Consider the following 23,505-nt stretch of genomic DNA (forward strand, 5'->3'; position numbering starts at 1 on the left):
GAATTGAACTGAACTAGAACTGAAGTAGAACTGAAGTAGAACTGAAGTAGAACTGAACTAGAACTGAACTAGAACTGAACTAGAACTGAACTAGAACTGAACTAGAACTGAACTAGAACTGAACTAGAACTGAACTAGAACTGAACTAGAACTGAACTAGAACTGAACTAGAACTGAACTAGAACTGAACTAGAACTGAACTAGAACTGAACTAGAACTGAACTAGAACTGAACTAGAACTGAACTAGAACTGAACTAGAACTGAACTAGAACTGAACTAGAACTGAACTAGAACTGAACTAGAACTGAACTAGAACTGAACTAGAACTGAACTAGAACTGAACTAGAACTGAACTAGAACTGAACTAGAACTGAACTAGAACTGAACTAGAACTGAACTAGAACTGAACTAGAACTGAACTAGAACTGAACTAGAACTGAACTAGAACTGAACTAGAACTGAACTAGAACTGAACTAGAACTGAACTAGAACTGAACTAGAACTGAACTAGAACTGAACTAGAACTGAACTAGAACTGAACTAGAACTAAACTAGAACTGAACTAGAACTGAACTAGAACTAGAACTGAACTAGAACTGAACTAGAACGGAACTAGAACTGAACAAGAACTGAACTAGATCTGAACTAGAACTGAACTAGATCTGAACTAGAACTGAACTAGAACTGAACTAGAACGGAACTAGAACTGAGCTAGAACTGAACTAGAACTAGAACTGAACTAGAACTGAACTAGAACTGAACTAGAACTGAAATATTTTATAAATATTTTATTATTTGTAACTCCCTAATATTTTTACACCAACAACTTTACATAAAAACATGTACACAATGAGAACCCTTATAATCGTTTTCAAATCAAAATAGAACAATTAACAATGAATAAAATAACAGAAAAAATTTATAAATAAAATAAAGAAGTGCACTTACATTGACTAAACTGACACCAAAACAAGCCACCCATCCCCAGCCGCCATCGGGAGCAACTTTTTTCGGTTGAGGTTTCATATTGAGGATTTATTTGTTATTATTGATGGTAATAATTTGGCACGTAAAAATTAACTTTGGTGGTAATAAAAAATACTTTGTTGCAACAGGAAAACGAAAATAAACAAATTCACTTTCTTTAAATATTTTTATAATTTATTTTAATTTATGTTCACTTTTTAAACATTTTTATTGGATTTTAGCAATAAATTTTTAACAATTTGTTCGAGTTAAGGCGTTCGATCGCTCGGTCAATGTTTGTCAATTTGTTGTATATTTTTGTTTTTGTTGCTGATATTTCACTTTTCACTTCCGTTGTATGAGTGAGAGTGTAAATTATATATTATTGGGGCGTATTAACAAAAGCTGGCCTTGGATTTCCTTAAACAAATTAAATAAATTAAAACAGCGGTTCAAACAAAAAAATTCTACTTTTGCAAAATTTTCCGGTTAAATGTAACGAATTTATGGAGAGCGTTGTTCTGTCGTTGATAATAATGATGTCACTTTTTCAATATTTGCTTTTATATTTGAAATTCAAACACCGCTATAAATTGTTACCGATCTTGAAGTTCAGTAGGGAAATTTCATCAGCTATTGTGGTAGTGTTTTTTACGATTAGTGGTTCTCTACTTAAAAATTCCATTCCAAATTAAAACGTTTTTTTACTTGAATTTAATAGGAATTATTTTTAAAATTAATAGGTATGTATTGTTATTTTTTTGTAACAAATTTGTTTTTGTTCTTGTGTTTTTTTCTTTTAGAACAAAGACTTTAATTTTTATTCCAATAGTGCTAGTTCTTGTTCTGTGTTTTATTTCAATTGGAATTTTTATTAACACTTTGTTTTACTCTTCTTCAGATCTCTTTCTGATATTTTTGGAATATGTTTTATTCACTACGTCTTAATGTTAACAAAAAAAATCACTTGCGAATGTTTCTTTTATGTTATTTTTTTGTTCTACTTATGTTTGTTTAGTACTTTTTTTTGTTGTTTAATGTGTGACAAATTGCGAGTTGTGCGTCGTCCGTCTGGTTTCCAAATAAGACTGGCACTTCCAGTTAGTTAACCAGGCAAACAACCAGCTGATGCGATCCGCACTATCCACAAACGTTAAAAAATCATACACACATACATATATACAATCAACAACAAAAATAATGCTCATCCATTTAAAATCCATGAGAGTATATATGAAGAACATACAGAAAAATAAAAACAAAGCAGACCCCAAACGAGAGCACAACAATGTCTTCTTAGTGAGTGTAATTACAGAAAAACAGTAAAATGTACTGAGTGAAATTGAAAACACAGGAAAAAAAATTACTGAGTAAAGTACTTGCTTTTAGTACTTGTTTTTGTTGTTGTTAAATCAACACATTCAGTGATGCCAGATTAAAAGGGGGTGGGTATAGGAACATTTTGGTTTCGAGGACTTTTTATCTAGTTTTATTAGCAAAGGTGATGCATTCGCCTTTGGATTTTGCAAAATTGCTTATATTGTAACTAGACATGAGTCTGAGGTCTTGAAATCCCTTTTTCAACCAGGTCATAGATCGACAAACTTTTCTAAAATAGCTTTCGTATATGTACTTAAAGATTCAAAATGTTTTTCTAAATCCTCCCAGCAGTTCGACAAAGAGTCAATACATCCGAAAAATACAGTAATTTCCACTAACGTCTAACCACCTGGTTGGCTCTAATTCGTCTTTCGTCACGGAAGTAGATACTTTTTTTAAACGAGGGTGAAGAAAATCCGAACTTTAGTGTTCCCTTTGTAAGAGAGAGAGTGGACACTTAAAAAACAAACTTTAGCCTTTTGTCTATATCTTCGTAACCTATGGGGTGACGATTGACTTCTTCGTAGGATTATATTTCGAGTCTAATAAATAAGTCCTAAACTTTTTATAGTTAAAAAAGATATGACGAATTTTACAATTAAATTAGACATTATAATTGACGTACATCTTTGCCACTTATTAATAATAAGTGTTGTAAGATAATAATCATTATTACATGTTTTGTAAATGTATTTTAAGAAATGAAGATATACCGGTTCTTCTTATTGCTTTAACAAAAATTATTAGCAGTTTGCTAAATGTGGACCACTATAGAATGGTTACTTTTGTTGATCGTGTTCAATACCTCGGATATATGACAATCAGTTAATTGCTCACACGTTGACAATGTTATTTCTCCGAAAAATAACCCAATTAACTTAATTAATTAAATATACGCTAAGCGAAATATAGTATTCAACTAAAATGTATGATATTTAATTGTTTATAGAATTGCAGTCCAAAGTCGTAGACATCAGCATAAGCGATATATTCGTAATTTTACTACAAACCCCTTACTTTCCTGGACTAATATATTCTATTTGGTTCAAACAATGTAAACAGCAATTTATTACAAAAATTATTAAAATTTTCAAAAGCAAACACAGAACTATTAAATATCCATTTAGAATAATTATAATTATAAAAAATCTTCTATTACTAGGTATGTTTGAAGGATATACGGGTGATATGCAAATTAAAAACAATAAATGTTTTAACAATTAAATAAAACGTGCACGTCTAGCATGTAAAGAATGTAGATAATTTGTTCTTTTGGGACACCAATAAAGGAGTGGCCCATGGACACATACACAATGTAATACCGTAAAAGTGACATATGTAACTAAAAATTTAAAATAATTATAATTTTTTTCTTTAAAATAAGTAATTTTTTAAAGAAATTTAATGCGATTTCTTGGGATTTATATAATAATAAAGGCAACACAAACTTTTAATTTCTGGCAACACTGTAGTGAAAAAGAAAAAAATCAACGCAATATTCTTTTAACCATATTACAACAAATCAATGTCAATGATTAAATTGTAAAAGCACTCACTGAACCTTTTTCTTTTAAATTTACACTACTAAAACAGCTGATGATTTTTTATTTAATTAAAACACTAATATTTTTTTTTGCTTTAGTAAAATTGTTGAAATTTTTAATCTTTTTTTTATTTAATTTCCACTCACTTTTACACACTTTTTTTTAAATTAATTTTTTTTACATTAAAAATTCTTACGCAAAAATGTTTTTTATTTGTTAACAAAAACTAAAGGAAACCTTTAAACAACTAATTTAAGCAACCACCTGTTGTTAGGTTCCTTCAACGCGTTTAATAGAACTGAATAGAATATTGTAGTAACTAACCATCAAACAACCTAACCAACCCAACCAATCAAACGACCATCGTCATACAACAACGAATACACTCTTTTCTATTCTTTATTTTGTTATTTTTTTTTCTTCAATGAAAGCAAAAACAAAACTAAAGTATATCTCCTACACATTCTCACACTTGTTAATACAGTTGTTTAAATGTATAGAAACAATAGCAACAATTTCAAACAAACACTCAATTTACAAAAAAAATTTGCTCTAATAGAATTGAAATTTATCAAAATATTCAATATGAGTAAGAAAAACTCAAGAAATCTAATTAAAATGTATGTAAGTCAGGGATGGAAAATTGAAATTTTAAAATAGTACTAACTTATAACAAAAATAGTGCTTTTTTAGTTTTTAAAGTACATACTAAGCTAGACGGTGGGATATAGACTAGACTATAGACTAGACTATAGACTAGACTATAGACTAGACTATAGGACTAGACTATAGACTAGACTATAGACTAGACTATAGACTAGACTAGACTAGACTATAGACTAGACTATAGACTAGACTATAGACTAGACTAATAGACTAGACTATAGGACCTAGACTATAGACTAGACTATAGACTTAGACTATAGACTAGACTATAGACTAGACTATAGACTAGACTATAGACTAGACTATAGACTAGACTATAGACTAGACTATAGACTAGACTATAGACTAGACTATAGACTAGACTATAGACTAGACTATAGACTAGACTATAGACTAGACTATAGACTAGACTATAGACTAGACTATAGACTAGACTATAGACTAGACTAAGACTAGACTATAGACTAGACTATAGACTGACTATAGACTAGACTATAGACTAGACTATAGACTTAGACTATAGACTAGACTATAGACTAGACTATAGACTAGACTATAGACTAGACATAGACTAGACTATAGACTAGATATTAGACTAGACTATAGACTTAGACTATAGACTAGACTATAGACTAGACTATAGACTAGACTATAGACTAGACTAATAGACTAGACTAATAGACTAGACTATAGACTAGACTATAGACTAGACTATAGACTAGACTATAGACTAGACTATAGTAGACTATAGACTAGACTATAGACTAGACTATAGACTAGACTATAGACTAGACTATAGACTAGACTATAGACTAGACTATAGACTAGACTATAGACTAGACTATAGACTAGACTATAGACTAGACTATAGACTAGACTATAGACTAGACTATAGACTAGACTATAGACTAGACTATAGACTAGACTATAGACTAGACTATAGACTAGACTATAGACTAGACTATAGACTAGACTATAGACTAGACTATAGACTAGACTATAGACTAGACTATAGACTAGACTATAGACTAGACTATAGACTAGACTATAGACTAGACTATAGACTAGACTATAGACTAGACTATAGACTAGACTATAGACTAGACTATAGACTAGACTATAGACTAGACTAGACTATAGACTAGACTATAGACTAGACTATAGACTAGACTATAGACTACACTATAGACTACACTATAGACTAGACTATAGACTAGACTATAGACTAGACTATAAACTAGACCATAGACTAGACTATAGACTACACTATAGACTAGACTATAGACTAGTCTATAGACTAGTCTATAGACTAGTCTATAGACTTGACTATAGACTAAACTATAGACTAAACTATAGACTAAACTTTAGACTAGACTATAAACTAGACCATAGACTAGACTATAGACTAGACTATAGACTACACTATAGACTAGACTATAGACTAGTCTATAGACTAGTCTATAGACTTGACTATAGACTAAACTATAGACTAAACTATAGACTAGACCATAGACTAGACTATAGACTAGACTATAGACTAGACTATAGACTACACTATAGACTAGACTATAGACTAGTCTATAGACTAGTCTATAGACTTGACTATAGACTAAACTATAGACTAAACTATAGACTAAACTATAGACTAAACTTTAGACTAGACTATAGATTTTCCATCCCTGATGCAAGTAACTTTGTAATTTTGTCATATCGTGTAATTAGTATTTCTTGTTCTATTTATGTTCTCTTTCACAGCTGTTTAAAAAAAGAAAACATTATTTTACTTATAATTACTTTTGTTTTGTTTTCTATCATTAACATAAACACTCACTCACATTTTACATTCTCCTTCATTCTCTTTATATGCTGATTTTGTTTGTTTATTTGCTTACTCTCAAAAACTCAATTTTACTCAATATATTGATTTTTAGTTAAATATTAATTTTCACAAATTAGCAGAGAAATCAGCTGTTTGCCAACACACGCTAGCACGCTCACATTGAGTATTATTTAATTAGGAAAAACAGTGGCAAACAAAATTATTCAACTAGAAATATTTTACTGCTAACTATATTAAAAAAATACACTAAAATAAAAACACGAAATAAAAAATACGTTGTATCATTCGATGGCTGAACGATATAAATTGACTATTTTAGTGATTACTTGTAAGCGGCTGTTTCAAGTTCAATGACAACCCCGTCTTAAAATAAGGATGTAAAATCCTAAAATGAAAGCAAATTTAAGAGTTTTATACCCCTACTATATAATAAAAGTTTTTGCTGGAAATATTTATTGTTGTTAAAAACTTTTGACTGACACTGTAAAAATCTACGTTTAATGAATGCAAATTAATTGTAAACATGCTTAAGGCGTTTGTATGGTAATGAATGAAATGACAATTAAATTAAAGAATTCTTAATAATACCAATAAGTTTTGAAATTGACATTTGGAATTATTTTTAATTTTATTTGCCTTTTCAAGAGCTTTCGAAAATTTCTTAGAAATCTGTGATTATCCTTAATTTGTATGTAGCTTATGGCCGTACTTAAACTATCATGAACTCGCCATTAGATGTGTGTGATTAAAAATGTTTGTGTATTTGTTTTATTTCCCTTACCCACACATATACTTATTTGCGTCACACGTTTATGTTTTCAGTTATTTTTCTATTTATTTAAAGCCTCCTAAAAGTAGGTGAAGTATTTTGTGGAAATTTAGCAAACAAAATTGTTTTTATACACACACTTATAAACGTTACAGTAAGGGATATTAAATTAAGTGATAATATGAAAGTAGGACGAGGAAGGAGGAGAGGAAGAGGAGCAAGAAGAGAAAAGAAAAGCGGGGACGAAAGGAAAGGACGCGAACGAACGAACGAACGAAACGAACGAACGAACGAACGAACGAACGAAAACGAACGAACGAACGAAACGAACGAAAAACGAACGAACGAACAAACGAAACGAACGAACGAACGAACAACGAACGAACGAACGAACGAACGAACGAACGAACGAAACGAACGAACAACGAACGAACGAACGAACGAACGAACGAACGAAACGAACGAACGAACGAACGAACGAACGAACAACGAACGAACGAACGAAACGAACGAACGAACGAAACGAACGAACGAACGAACGAACGAACGAGAACGAACGAAACGAAACGAACGAACGAACGAACGAACGAACGAACGAACGAACGAACGAACGAACGAACGAACGAACGAACGAACGAACGAACGAACGAACGAACGAACGAACGAACGAAACGAACGAACGAACGAAACGAACGAACGAACGAACGAACGAACGAACGAACGAACAACGAACGAACGAACGAACGAACGAACGCGAACGAACGAACGAACGAACGAACGAACGAACGAAACGAACGAACGAACGAACGAACGAACGAACGAAAGAAACGAACGAACGAAACGAACGAACGAACGAACGAACGAACGAACGAACGAACGAACGAAAGAACGAACGAAGAACGAACGAACGAACGAACGAAGAACGAACGAAAAAACGAACGAACGAACGAACGAACGAACGAACGAACGAACGAACGAACGAACGAACGAACGAACGAACGAACGAACGAACGAAACGAACGAACGAACGAACGAACTAACGAACGAACGAACGAACGAACGAACGAACGAACGAACGAACGACAACGAACGAAAGAACGAAAACGAACGAACGAACGAACGAACGAACGAACGAACGAACGAACGAACCGAAACGAACGAACGAACGAACGAACGAACGAACTGAACGAACGAACGAACGAACGAACGAACGAACGAACGAACGAACGAACGAACTAACTAACGAACGAACGAACGACGAAGAACGAACGAACGAACGAACGAACGAACGAAACGAACGAACGAACGAACGAACGAACGAACGAACGAACGAACGAACGAACGAACGAACGAACGAACGAACGAACGAACGAACGAACGAACGAACGAACGAACGAACGAACGAACGAAACGAACGAACGAACGAACGAACGAACGAACGAACGAACGAACGAACGAACGAACGAAACGAACGAACGAACGAACGAACGAACGAACGAACGAACGAACGAACGAACGAACGAACGAACAACGAACGAACGAACGAACGAACGAACGAACGAACGAACGAACGAACGAACGAACGAACGAACGAACAACGAACGAACTAACGAACGAACGAACAACGAACGAACGAACGAACGAACGAACGAACGAACTAACGAACGAACGAAGGAACGAACGAGCGAACGACCGAACGAACGAACGAACGAACGAACGAACGAACGAACGAACGAACGAAACGAACGAACGAACGAACGAACGAACGAACGAACGAACGAACGAACGAACGAAGAACGAACGAACGAACGAACGAAACGAACGAACGAACGAACGAACGAACGAACGAACGAACGAACGAACGAACGACGAACGAACGAACGAACTAACGAACGAACGAAACGAACGAACGAACGAACGAACGAACGAACGAACTAACGAACTAACGAACTAAAACGAACTAACTAACTAACGAACTAACTAACTAACGAACTAACTAACTAACTAACTAACTAAACTAACTAACGAACTAACTAACTAACTAACTAACTAACTAACTAACTTTAACTAAAACTAACTAAATAATAGTAGTTAGTAATCATTACCAACAATATTATTTTATTTTGTTGGGTAGGATATTCCATTTACTTGTTAATGGAGCACGAAGTACGCGAATAACCTATAAACACCGAGCTAACATTACTTCCTTGCTTACCGGATAAGTAAAGTGGGAAGTATAATTTAGCAAACGTTTTATTATGAGATAGGAGACAAAAATCATATATGCATGTATTAAGATGAAACAGTTTAGACAAAAGTTTCATTACGGGATGCTACTAAGATTTATTAAATTTTAAAAATTATTTAAAAATGCGTATACACATTATAATTTAAAATCGCATTTTATAATTTCCGTCTCAAATTCATGTCGTTGATGCTTGTTTTTCACAACACTTAGACAGTATAATCGCCAAAAGGTTAAAGTTTATTTAAATTTGTTTTTTTATTCATTTTCGAGGCTTTTTGATATAAAAAACTTTTCCTAACATTGTATAGCACTTCATTTATTTATTTATTTGCGCAAACACTGTTTTATTTGCAAATAAAATAAAAACAATTTATGTAGTACATATATAAAGATAAGACACCTAGAAATCGTGCCGCTTTCAATTATAAGATTATAAATTTTTATAATATTTCCACAAAAATTTTAACAACAATTAATTTTAAACAAAAAAATTTGTCTTATCGCCTCAAATTAAGTAGAAACAGCAAGAACCTTAACAAAACTACGCCAAATTATAACCAAAATTAAAAATATGACACACCCACCCTAAACTTTGGACTTTAACATTAGGGGTATTTAAACAAGTTATTATTTGTTTACATTTACTCCAAAACAATTGTCAAATGACCATAGGTGGTCGCATTTATTTTCCTTATTTTAATTTAAATTTTATTTATAAGTTTATCAATGATTAAAGGTTGTTACCATAAAAACAACAAATATTTTTTTAAATAAACATAAATACTTCATAAAGATAAAATTTTTATTAACTAATTAAAATAAAAATTTAAATACGACACCAGGTTTTAATTCTATAACATACACACAATTTATTTATTTATTTAATAATTAATAAATAAAAAACAAGCAGCAGACTAAACAGTCAGATACCATACATAAGATCAAAAGTAAATATTTTATTTTTTTAAATACATATTCTAAAATTTTAGAAACTAAATGAGAAATATGAAGAGTGAGAGAAACAATGTTAGAGAGAATATATAAAAATTAATTTTAAATTTCTTACCCTCCTACTTAAGGCGAGTAGAATATAGGTCGATCTTCTTTATGGTGTTTGTAACATTTAGAATAAAGCAATGTCGTTCAAGGTAAGTACATACAATGTTATTTATTTATACTGACCTTGTTAGGACTAGTTAGACCAATATGCTTTAACAAAACAATAGTAGTTCCTAGATTCTGTCTTCGTTTTTGTTCTGAAATTCTAGTAGAGTATATACGATTCGACTTGGCAGTTTACAACTTAATTTATATTATTTTATCTTGCCGATAGACTTTTGACTTTCGAACAATTTTATTTGTTGTTTAAGTGTGAACTTTGTATTATTTTATGACGACAAATAAATGTAAAAATTATAAAATATTATTTCATTGAAAGAAACTTAAATAGAATTCTGGCGTATTTCGACTTGGGAAGCAGTATACACTAAAATATTAGTATTTTAATTCTATTCAATAAAAGGACAGCTATGTGAAAATCACCAATTTTTGTTTTTTAATCAAGAGAGTCTTATTAAAATTATTAATTAAATTTAACACTCATAATTGCAAAATTGAAGATTATATTTAGTTTGATTTTGTCAACGTCATGATGATATTTTATCAACTGTGTAGAGATATTATTATAAAAGTTATCAGTTTGAAGTCTATGTATATGTTTCAGAAATGAGTAATACCAAAGGAATTCTCAGATATTCCAAAATTTTTTATAAATCTTCTAATTTTTTTAATATTTAAAAAAGGTTTCATTGAATTACTGCAGTTCATCATATAGTAAAGACTATAATCTGGACTATAGTCTAACCTACCGTCTGCATTTTAGTCAAGTCTAAAATCTAGTGTTATGGATTGGATTAAACTATAGTATTATATATATTCCAGACTATAGACTATACTATAGTCCACACAATAGACTATACCGTAGTCCAGACTACAGAGTAGACTATATGGACTAGTCCAGATTATAGACTAGACTATGGTCTATATTATGAACTAGCATATAGTCCAAATTGTAGACTAGGTTATAGTTCATACTTTAGACTAAACTATATTTCAGACTATAGTTTTGACTATATTTCAGATTTTGGATTATAGTCCAGACTATAGCCCTGACCATAGACAAGACTATAGTCCAGACTATAGACAAGACTATAGTCCTTACTATAGACAAGACTATAGTCCAGGACTATAGACAAGACTATAGTCCTGACTATAGACAAGACTATAGCCCTGACTATAGACAAGACTATAGACAAGACTATAGTCCAGACTATAGGCAATACTATAGTCCTATATATTATAGTCCAGACTATAGACTAGACTACTGACAAGACTATAGTCCAGACTGTAGACAAGACTATAGTCCAGATTATAGACAAAACTATAGTCCAGACTATAAACAAGGCTATAGACATGACTATAGTCCAGACTGTAGACAAGATTATAGTCCAGACTATAGACAAGACTATATCCAAACTATAGACAAGATTATAGACAAGACTGTAAACAAGACTATAGAGAAGACTATAGACAAGACTATAGACAAGACTATAGACAAGACTGTAGACAAGACTATAGACAAGACTATGGACAAGATTATAGACAAGACTATAGACAAGACTACAGACAAGACTATAGACAAGACTATGGACAAGGCTATAGACACGACTATAGACAAGACTATAGACACGACTATAGACAAGACTATAGACAACACTATAGATAAGACTATAGACAGGACTATAGTCTAGACTATATGGACTAGTCTTTAGTCTGGACTATAGTCTAGTCTTTAGTTTGGACTACATGTAGTCAATAATTTGGACTAACTTTTAGTCAATAGAGTGGATAATAGTCTAGTCTATAGTCTGGACTATAATATAGTCTTTAGTCTGGACTATAGTATAGTCTATAGTCTGGATTATAGTATAGTCTATAGTCTACTGTATAGTCCAGTTTATAGTCTAGTCTATGGTCTGGACTATAGTCTTGTCTATAGTGTGTGCTATAGTCTAGTCTGTAGTCTGTGATAAAGTCTAGTCTATAGTTCCATAATATTTTTCCCATCAACAATTTGATGTCAATGGCCTTCTCTTGTGGTCTAACGCTGGAATTGTGTTTGCGCAATTAAATGATCTAATGTCTAAAATCTATATTATAAAGAAACTAAATAAATATGTATTAAATAAATAAACAAATATGAGAACTTTTTTCTCTAAATTTACTTATTACACACTACTGGTCTATAATTAGATTTGAAAAAAACCAAAATTGTTAATTAATTAATCAAACTTGCATAAAGTATTCTAAAGCTGAACACATCGAAACGTATGAAATTCAGAACTTTTTGAGAGGCATGTCGCTAAAAAAAAACAGCTGATTTCCTTAAGCAGCGTGTTATTTCGATTTCTGAGAGATTGTTTTTTTTTGTTGATAAACATTATCAATAAATTGTTGTTTTTAATGTTTAGTGCGAAATATAAATTTATACGTCTTTCGCGGAGAGTCCAACACAATTAGTTGGTGTTAGGAAACGAAACTGAAAAGTGGTATGATTATTAAAATAACGGAATAATTTTAATTTTAAAAAATAAGCGTGCTTAAAATTAAATACATATATGTATGTAGCAGTAACTTGGAAGAGATATTCTTTTGTTTAAAGAAAAAAGTTTAATAAAAAATGTAAAGAAGTGTTTTATATATGCAATAAAGATAAATATTTATTAACAAAAGAAAATTATGTAATAACAAAGAATATATTTTTTGGATATAAAACCATTAACAAGTGTGTTGGTTTTGTAATTTCATATGGATTCCTCTTTTTTAGATAAATACATAAATAACTCGCCATTCCGATCATGAGTTTTTGTTTGTTTGTATAAGTAAATTATTCACAATACCCGCGCGGCATTTCTCAATATCATTTGTGTGTTTTTTTATAAAAAACAAATCAACAAGAACAAAAATAATTTAAAATATTTTATGAATATAAATATTTCTGCAACCAATTCATCATTTAAAAAGTGATTAAAATATTTGGACACCTAAAAAAGAAACGTTATCACACCTTTTAACCAAAAGTTTGCTGTCTTTGGAAAAGTATTAAAAAAAAAAAATATTTGCACTACCTTAGAAAAATTGCTAATAATAATATTAAATATTATATATCAAGTCCTATATAAATAATATATGATTAAATAATTAATCATAAAACAAACAAATCAAATAACACAAATTAACTAAAGAAATACAGTGGCATCGATAAAAACTGGACAAATAATTTCAACAAAATTTACAATTCAAAATATGTGATTTATGATTTTAGACCATTTTCAAAAAATATGTTTAATTTATAGATTTAGACATTGATATACGCTTTAGTAGTCAAGTGATTCTTTATAGTTTACTGGAATCTTTTAAAGAAGTGATACACTGTGTGACAGTAAAAAATTACTCTAATTGAGTAGATCACCCTATAATGTTGACAATTTGAAACATTCCCTTCAAATCTGACGTTTTAGCAATGGCAATTGCTGCAAAAGAGTCTATAGTTTAGTCTATAGTCTAGGTCTAGTCTATGGTCTAGTCTAGTCTATGGTCTAGTCTATAGTCTAGTCTATAGTCTAGTCTATAGTCTAGTCTATAGGCTAGTCTATAGTCTAGTCTATAGTCTAGTCTATAGTCTAGTCTATAGTCTAGTCTATAGTCTAGTCTATAGTCTAGTCTATAGTCTAGTCTATAGTCTAGTCTATAGTCTAGTCTATAGTCTAGTCTATAGTCTAGTCTATAGTCTAGTCTCTAGTCTAGTCTAGTCTAGTCTATAGTCTAGTCTATAGTCTAGTCTAGTCTAGTCTATAGTCTAGTCTATAGTCTAGTCTATAGTCTAGTCTAGTCTATAGTCTAGTCTAGTCTATAGTCTAGTCTAGTCTATAGTCTAGTCTATAGTCTAGTCTATAGTCTAGTCTATAGTCTAGTCTATAGTCTAGTCTATAGTCTAGTCTATAGTCTAGTCTATAGTCTAGTCTATAGTCTAGTCTATAGTCTAGTCTATAGTCTAGTCTATAGTCTAGTCTATAGTCTAGTCTATAGTCTAGTCTATAGTCTAGTCTATAGTCTAGTCTATAGTCTAGTCTATAGTCTAGTCTATAGTCTAGTCTATAGTCTAGTCTATAGTCTAGTCTATAGTCTAGTCTATAGTCTAGTCTATAGTCTAGTCTATAGTCTAGTCTAGTCTATAGTCTAGTCTAGTCTAGTCTATAGTCTAGTCTATAGTCTATAGTCTAGTCTATAGTCTAGTCTATAGTCTAGTCTATAGTCTAGTCTATAGTCTAGTCTATAGTCTAGTCTATAGTCTAGTCTATAGTCTAGTCTATAGTCTAGTCTATAGTCTAGTCTATAGTCTAGTCTATAGTCTAGTCTATAGTCTAGTCTATAGTCTAGTCTATAGTCTAGTCTATAGTCTAGTCTATAGTCTAGTCTATAGGCTAGTCTATAGTCTAGTCAATAGTCTAGTCTATAGTCTAGTCTATAGTCTAGTCTATAGTCTAGTCTATAGTCTAGTCTATAGTCTAGTCTATAGTCTAGTCTATAGTCTAGTCTATAGTCTAGTCTATAGTCTAGTCTATAGTCTATAGTCTAGTCTATAGTCTAGTCTATAGTCTATAGTCTAGTCTAGTCTATAGTCTAGTCTAGTCTATAGTCTAGTCTAGTCTATAGTCTAGTCTAGTCTATAGTCTAGTCTAGTCTATAGTCTAGTCTAGTCTATAGTCTAGTCTAGTCTATAGTCTAGTCTAGTCTATAGTCTAGTCTATAGTCTAGTCTATAGTCTAGTCTAGTCTATAGTCTAGTCTATAGTCTAGTCTATAGTCTAGTCTATAGTCTAGTCTATAGTCTAGTCTATAGTCTAGTCTATAGTCTAGTCTATAGTCTAGTCTATAGTCTAGTCTATAGTCTAGTCTATAGTCTAGTCTATAGTCTAGTCTATAGTCTAGTCTATAGTCTAGTCTATAGTCTAGTCTATAGTCTAGTCTATAGTCTAGTCTATAGTCTAGTCTATAGTCTAGTCTATAGTCTAGTCTATAGTCTAGTCTATAGTCTAGTCTATAGTCTAGTCTATAGTCTAGTCTATAGTCTAGTCTATAGTCTAGTCTATAGTCTAGTCTATAGTCTAGTCTATAGTCTAGTCTATAGTCTAGTCTATAGTCTAGTCTATAGTCTAGTCTATAGTCTAGTCTATAGTCTAGTCTATAGTCTAGTCTATAGTCTAGTCTATAGTCTAGTCTATAGTCTAGTCTATAGTCTAGTCTATAGTCTAGTCTATAGTCTAGTCTATAGTCTAGTCTATAGTCTAGTCTATAGTCTAGTCTATAGTCTAGTCTATAGTCTAGTCTATAGTCTAGTCTATAGTCTAGTCTATAGTCTAGTCTATAGTCTAGTCTATAGTCTAGTCTATAGTCTAGTCTATAGTGTAGTCTATAGTCTAGTCTATAGTCTAGTCTATAGTGTAGTCTATAGTCTAGTCTATAGTGTAGTCTATAGTGTAGTCTATAGTCTAGTCTATCTAGTCTATAGTCTAGTCTATAGTCTAGTCTATAGTCTAGTCTATAGTCTAGTCTATAGTCTAGTCTATAGTCTAGTCTATAGTCTAGTCTATAGTCTAGTCTATAGTCTAGTCTATAGTCTAGTCTATAGTCTAGTCTATAGTCTAGTCTATAGTCTAGTCTATAGTCTAGTCTATAGTCTAGTCTATAGTCTAGTCTATAGTCTAGTCTATAGTCTAGTCTATAGTCTAGTCTATAGTCTAGTCTATAGTCTAGTCTATAGTCTAGTCTATAGTCTAGTCTATAGTCTAGTCTATAGTCTAGTCTATAGTCTAGTCTATAGTCTAGTCTATAGTCTAGTCTATAGTCTAGTCTATAGTCTAGTCTATAGTCTAGTCTATAGTCTAGTCTATAGTCTAGTCTATAGTCTAGTCTATAGTCTAGTCTATAGTCTAGTCTATAGTCTAGTCTATAGTCTAGTCTATAGTCTAGTCTATAGTCTAGTCTATAGTCTAGTCTATAGTCTAGTCTATAGTCTAGTCTATAGTCTAGTCTATAGTCTAGTCTATAGTCTAGTCTATAGTCTAGTCTATAGTCTAGTCTATAGTCTAGTCTATAGTCTAGTCTATAGTCTAGTCTATAGTCTAGTCTATAGTCTAGTCTATAGTCTAGTCTATAGTCTAGTCTATAGTCTAGTCTATAGTCTAGTCTATAGTCTAGTCTATAGTCTAGTCTATAGTCTAGTCTATAGTCTAGTCATAGTCTAGTCTATAGTCTAGTCTATAGTCTAGTCTATAGTCTAGTCTATAGTCTAGTCTATAGTCTAGTCTATAGTCTAGTCTATAGTCCAGTCTATAGTCTAGTCTATAGTCTAGTCTATAGTCTAGTCTATAGTCTAGTCTATAGTCTAGTCTATAGTCTAGTCTATAGTCTAGTCTATAGTCTAGTCTATAGTCTAGTCTATAGTCTAGTCTATAGTCTAGTCTATAGTCTAGTCTATAGTCTAGTCTATAGTCTAGTCTATAGTCTAGTCTATAGTCTAGTCTATAGTCTAGTCTATAGTCTAGTCTATAGTCTAGTCTATAGTCTAGTCTATAGTCTAGTCTATAGTCTAGTCTATAGTCTAGTCTATAGTCTAGTCTATAGTCTAGTCTATAGTCTAGTCTATAGTCTAGTCTATAGTCTAGTCTATAGTCTAGTCTATAGTCTAGTCTATAGTCTAGTCTATAGTCTAGTCTATAGTCTAGTCTATAGTCTAGTCTATAGTTTAGTCTATAGTCTAGTCTATAGTCTAGTCTATAGTCTAGTCTATAGTCTAGTCTATAGTCTAGTCTATAGTCTAGTCTATAGTCTAGTCTATAGTCTAGTCTATAGTCTAGTCTATAGTCTAGTCTATAGTCTAGTCTATAGTCTAGTCTATAGTCTAGTCTATAGTCTAGTCTATGTTAGTTTGAAAGGAGGATGTATATACATCAAATCCGAAGAAATACACCTAGGCCTCTATCGGGCCTGTTGTGCGCTCCTTAACCAGTGCCTCAGGTGGGAATTGAACCCACCACCTCCCGTCTACCAGACTAGAACACTAACCACTAACCTACCGGAGGCCACTAGTCTAGTCTATAGTCTAGTCTATAGTCTAGTCTATAGTCTAGTCTATAGTCTAGTCTATAGTCTAGTCTATAGTCTAGTCTATAGTCTAGTCTATAGTCTAGTCTATAGGCTAGTCTATAGTCTAGTCTATAGTCTAGTCTATAGTCTAGTCTATAGTCTAGTCTATAGTCTAGTCTATAGTCTAGTCTATAGTCTAGTCTATAGTCTAGTCTATAGTCTAGTCTATAGTCTAGTCTATAGTCTAGTCTATAGTCTAGTCTATAGTCTAGTCTATAGTCTAGTCTATAGTCTAGTCTATAGTCTAGTCTATAGTCTAGTCTATAGTCTAGTCTATAGTCTAGTCTATAGTCTAGTCTATATCTAGTCTATAGTCTAGTCTATAGTCTAGTCTATAGTCTAGTCTATAGTCTAGTCTATAGTCTAGTCTATAGTCTAGTCTATAGTCTAGTCTATAGTCTAGTCTATAGTCTAGTCTATAGTCTAGTCTATAGTCTAGTCTATAGTCTAGTCTATAGTCTAGTCTATAGTCTAGTCTATAGTCTAGTCTATAGTCTAGTCTATAGTCTAGTCTATAGTCTAGTCTATAGTCTAGTCTATAGTCTAGTGTATAGTCTAGTCTATAGTCTAGTCTATAGTCTAGTCTATAGTCTAGTCTATAGTCTAGTCTATAGTCTAGTCTATAGTCTAGTCTATAGTCTAGTCTATGTTAGTTTGAAAGGAGGATGTATATACATCAAATCCGAAGAAATACACCTAGGCCTCTATCGGGCCTGTTGTGCGCTCCTTAACCAGTGTCTCAGGTGGGAATTGAACCCACCACCTCCCGTCTACCAGACTAGAACACTAACCACTAACCTACCGGAGGCCACTAGTCTAGTCTATAGTCTAGTCTATAGTCTAGTCTATAGTCTAGTCTATAGTCTAGTCTATAGTCTAGTCTACAGTCTAGTCTATATTCTAGTCTATAGTCTAGTCTATAGTCTAGTCTATAGTCTAGTCTATAGTCTAGTCTGTAGTCTAGTCTATAGTCTAGGCTATAGTCTAGTCTATAGTCTAGTCTATAGTCTAGTCTATAGTCTAGTCTATAGTCTAGTCTATAGTCTAGTCTATAGTCTAGTCTATAGTCTAGTCTATAGTCTAGTCTATAGTCTAGTCTATAGTCTAGTCTATAGTCTAGTCTATAGTCTAGTCTAGTCTATAGTCTAGTCTATAGTCTAGTCTATAGTCTAGTCTATAGTCTAGTCTATAGTCTAGTCTATAGTCTAGTCTATAGTCTAGTCTATAGTCTAGTCTATAGTCTAGTCTATAGTCTAGTCTATAGTCTAGTCTATAGTCTAGTCTATAGTCTAGTCTATAGTCTAGTCTATAGTCTAGTCTATAGTCTAGTCTATAGTCTAGTCTATAGTCTAGTCTATAGTCTAGTCTATAGTCTAGTCTATAGTCTAGTCTATAGTCTAGTCTAGTCTATAGTCTAGTCTATAGTCTAGTCTATAGTCTAGTCTATAGTCTAGTCTATAGTCTAGTCTATAGTCTAGTCTAGTCTATAGTCTAGTCTATAGTCTAGTCTAGTCTATAGTCTAGTCTATAGTCTAGTCTATAGTCTAGTCTATAGTCTAGTCTATAGTCTAGTCTATAGTCTAGTCTATAGTATAGTCTAGTCTATAGTATAGTCTAGTCTATAGTATAGTCTAGTCTATAGTCTTTTGAACTACATTACCAGACCTATAAACTGCACTAGACCATGTAAATCTGTTACACCGTGTTATTAATTACTTTATGCAGCGTGTTATATTATTTATAAACAGCTAATGATTCACATGTGTGATTTAAATATAAATATATTTATCACTTGATATACCGACCTTATAAATCTTAAAAGTATTTTACTTGGGACAATCCATTTTTATTTGATTTCACCGTAATTTTGCTGTATAAAATTGTAATTTTTTTATCATTAATGTCTGTAATCATTATATGGCATTTTTTATTTATATTATCTATCAATTCCATATGAAATTCTAATTGTTAGCGCAATTATTGTTGTTGTTGTTGAGTTAATAATTATATCTACATATAGACATGTGCTTAAATATGTAATCAACTTTTAGAATTGTATAATTATCACACAGATGATAAGTTTTGCATTTAATGATATTTTTGCGAGTTCTTGCGTGATCGAGGAAGTTGAATTTTAGTATGATTTGTGTTTTTAAAAACTGATCTGATCTAATGATATCAGATAACTTTAAAAGTATAATTAAATATTTTCTATTTTTATTTTAAATGATTTTCACGACTTATTTCGACATTAACTATCTGCAATATCGCTTGTTCGACTTTGTTGCCGACTTTTCGACTTTGTTGCCGACTTTTCGACTTTGTTAGAAAAGCTATTCGACTTTAACTTTGCGACTTTTATCTACAAAAATTCGATTGTGCAAAAGATTTATAGAATCCTAATAATTTCTGAGACCACTATGGGCTGCCGGTGTTCAGCCCCAAGCACATTTTCTTTTATATAGAGAAATGGAAAAATTCCAAATACAAACTATTAAAATATTATAAATTTCAAATGGATTTTTCCATAAGTTTCACATAAAAATGGCAACACTTCCTTATTTAATTTATTAGTGTCGCACGCCGCATTCTATCATATCATGCTACAGTTTAATGAATACACTTGTAATTATCAACAACAACAACAACAAAAATTAACAATTGCTGCTCAAACTTTATTATCTACAATACGTGTTGACCACAAGATATTGGAATTTTTTTCTTATATTTTTTTCAGTAAACATATTGATAAGAATTGATTCCAGGAGTTCAAGGTGTTAGTTAATTATGTGTATTTTTGATGTAGAGGAAGAAAACAAAGAAAATTAAAAGACAGACCTCGGAAAAACATTTATTAATGTTATTATTGTGGCCTGTAAAAAAATATAAATATTTATAGCCTTATTCATAACAATTTATCAAAGGTTTATAGAACAAATTTTGTTGATAAATTGTTATGAATAGGGCATTTAGAAAATACGAATTCATAACATTGATTATACCGCCCAACGCCTGTTGCCAAAAGATATATAGTACGGTTATTAGTGTTAATAGTTCGGTTTTGATTAGCGGTAAAATTAAAATACACATGACAAAATAAATTCATAAAATTATATACATGGGGTTTTATGAGGTTTTTAATAAAGTTTATCATAACAAGAACTTTTTTTAAATTAAATTCCACAAGAATTTATATAAAAACTATAATTATTCAAGTCTTCTGTGACATTGCGGCTTATGGCTGTAATATATTTTTTTTCACTACAGACCGATCTATTTTTGAATGATATATATATAAACTGAGCATTAGTCTTGACGATCGACTAATCTATAGTCTTAACTATAGACTGATCTATAGTCTTATTTCTTTACTACAGACCGATCTATTTTGAATGATATATAAACTGATCTATAGTCCTATTTTCTTTACTACAGACCGATCTATTATGAATGATATATAAACTGAGCATTAGTCTTGACTATCGACTAATCTATAGTCTTGACTATAGACTGATCTATAGTTTTGACTATAGACTGATCTATAGTCTTGACTATAGACTGATCTATACTCTTGACTGTAGACTGCTGTATAATATGGACTATAGACTGATATATAATCTTGACTATCTGTAGACATCACTATAAACTTGGCTATAGACTGCTCTATAGTTTTGACTATGAATTGATCTATAGTCTTGACAATAAACTTATCTATAGTCCTTACTATAGACTGATCTATAGTATTGAATATAGACTGTTGTATAATATGGACTATAAACTGATATATTAACTTGACTATAGACTGCTCTATAGTCTTGACTGTAGACTGATATATAGTTTTGACTATAAACTGATCTATAGTCTTGACCATAAATTGATTTATAGTCTTGACTATAGACTGAACTATACTCTTGACTATAGACTGATCTATAGTCTTGACTATGAATTGATCTGTAGTCTTGACTTGACTATCAGTTATAGTATTAACTGATATAGTTCTGAGTAGAGACTGACCTAGAATCTTGACTATAGTCTTGACTATATATAATTTGTTACAACGAATTACGATAGCTTTATGCCGTTGGCAAAACTATCTTAGCGATATTATAATTAAATCCGTTTTGTTAATTTTTGTTGTAAATAATTCCGGAATGATGCCATTATTTTAAAAGTGTTTCTCTATATTTATTAATCACGATACTGGTGGCTAACTTTGAAAGAAACACATTTCTATAATATCACATTATCAAAATAAAACTTTCCATTAAATGAATGATAGGTTCTATGACCACCTTTTGCAGAATTCAGTTCGGGTTTAAAATTTACCTTATTTTCGTATAATTTTTTACAAATAATAATTTGGTAGAATCTAAGGATTTATAAAATGATGTTTATAATATCATCTGTTACCATGTATACGAATCGAACATCTTAAATTCCAATTAATGTTGTCTGAGTTTTGATTTGATTTTTATCATTATAGCTTATCAAAACATAGTGTTATCGCTTACGTTATCGGCTACATAAATACTTTATAGAGATTATATTTGCACAACAGGCATGAGCAGGTTGTCACTTTCTAAATTTAAATCAAAACTATCATTAATACGGTAAGGTATTAAAAACTACACAAGTTGCTCTAAGAATAATCAAATGAAAAATATAGAATATTGGAACCAAAAACATTTCCAGTTTTGAATTTTTTTTTCAAGTTTGTCCTTCAATATATATTAAACATAAAGAAAATCTTTATCAAAATAATTGTAATCAAAAACCCACTGTTCCAAATATTTATATAGAACATTTATGTCTTTATAACTTCGCCAACTCAGACAAGACCGTGAGATTATTGCGCTTTAAGATTATTTGCCGGTGTTATAATATAAATTGTTCTTGTTTTAATCAAATTTTAACGCGTGGCTTTGAAAATATTTATTTATTTATTTTATTTACTAAACGTCTAGTATATTTAAACGGCAAAGAAATTAAAACACAACAAGATAATAAATAATTAACTTTTCAATTCATTTGCAGATAATTGTTCGAACAGAGAGTAATGAGAAATCACCAACAACTACAACAGCATGGGAGATAATGTCAAAGTAACAGCAACAACAGGATCTACAAATGGTACCACAGTGACCACAAATGGTGACACTACGGGCCATAAAACCAAATTGACAGAGACTGCTAATTTACCGAAATTAATAATAACCGATAATAAAATAAACTACAATGAGAAACCGGTAAAAACGAAACCCGCCAAAAAGAAACGTAGAGATAAAAGTGATTTGGGTGATAATTTTGTAGCGCCCGATGGCGGTTGGGGTTGGTTTGTGTCCATAGCCAGTGGTGTTAATATAGTAAGTTTGTGAATATAATTTAAAATTTTAAGAAATGTTTTAATGAAATTCTTTTGCTTGCAGTTGGTAACATTTGCTTTGGCTCAACAATTTGGTATTATTTTCCGTGATCATATGGCTCAATTGGGCATATCAAGTTCCCAATTAACTACAATTATTAATATACAAATTGCTGTATCAGCTATAACAGGTGAGTGGGACGAAAATTTTAACAAAACTCTTTAATTTAAAAGGAAAGCTTTCCAGAAAATTCACAAGGAAGCATTTTTGAAAATGTAATAATTCACATTTATGTTTAGATTTGTCCCTGGATCCAAAGTTTAGTTAGCTAATCAGTCAGTCAGTCAGTTAGTTAGTTAGTTAGTTAATTAGTTAGTTAGTTAGTTAGTTAGTTAGTTAGTTAGTTAGTTAGTTAGTTAGTTGTTAGTTAGTTAGTTGTTAGTTTGTTAGTTAGTTGGTTA

The 23,505-nt window shown here is 31.5% G+C and overlaps 2 protein-coding genes across 5 annotated transcripts in view; one reads left to right on the forward strand and one right to left on the reverse strand.

Annotated features, from left to right (window-relative positions):
• The window catches only part of LOC119604498, a 36,235-nt gene extending 32,010 nt beyond the window's left edge, over positions 1-4,225 (reverse strand). The window contains exons 1-2 of one of the 4 annotated variants that reach the window (XM_037957152.1): positions 4,088-4,225; positions 950-1,387 (exon numbers count right to left, since the gene is read on the reverse strand). In XM_037957152.1, the coding sequence (XP_037813080.1) occupies positions 950-1,027 (78 nt within the window). In that variant the 5' untranslated portion in view covers positions 1,028-1,387; positions 4,088-4,225. Of the gene's footprint in view, positions 1-949; positions 2,108-4,037 lie in introns of those variants that run through there. The other 3 variants (XM_037957151.1, XM_037957153.1, XM_037957150.1) reach the window with 3 other exon arrangements.
• On the forward strand, positions 1,586-23,234 carry LOC119604508 (the record flags this gene model as incomplete). Its single annotated transcript, XM_037957188.1, has 3 exons — positions 1,586-1,710; positions 22,716-23,044; positions 23,108-23,234. Coding segments are annotated over exons 2-3 (406 nt in total), but the record flags the coding sequence as incomplete, so codon positions are not given.
• Positions 23,235-23,505: the final 271 nt, after the last annotated feature.

Source organism: Lucilia sericata, unplaced genomic scaffold (genome assembly GCF_015586225.1).
Source record: "Lucilia sericata isolate MDLA Ls3-8-SP2 unplaced genomic scaffold, ASM1558622v1 Contig000399F_arrow, whole genome shotgun sequence".
Classification (NCBI taxonomy): Eukaryota; Metazoa; Arthropoda; class Insecta; order Diptera; family Calliphoridae; genus Lucilia; species Lucilia sericata.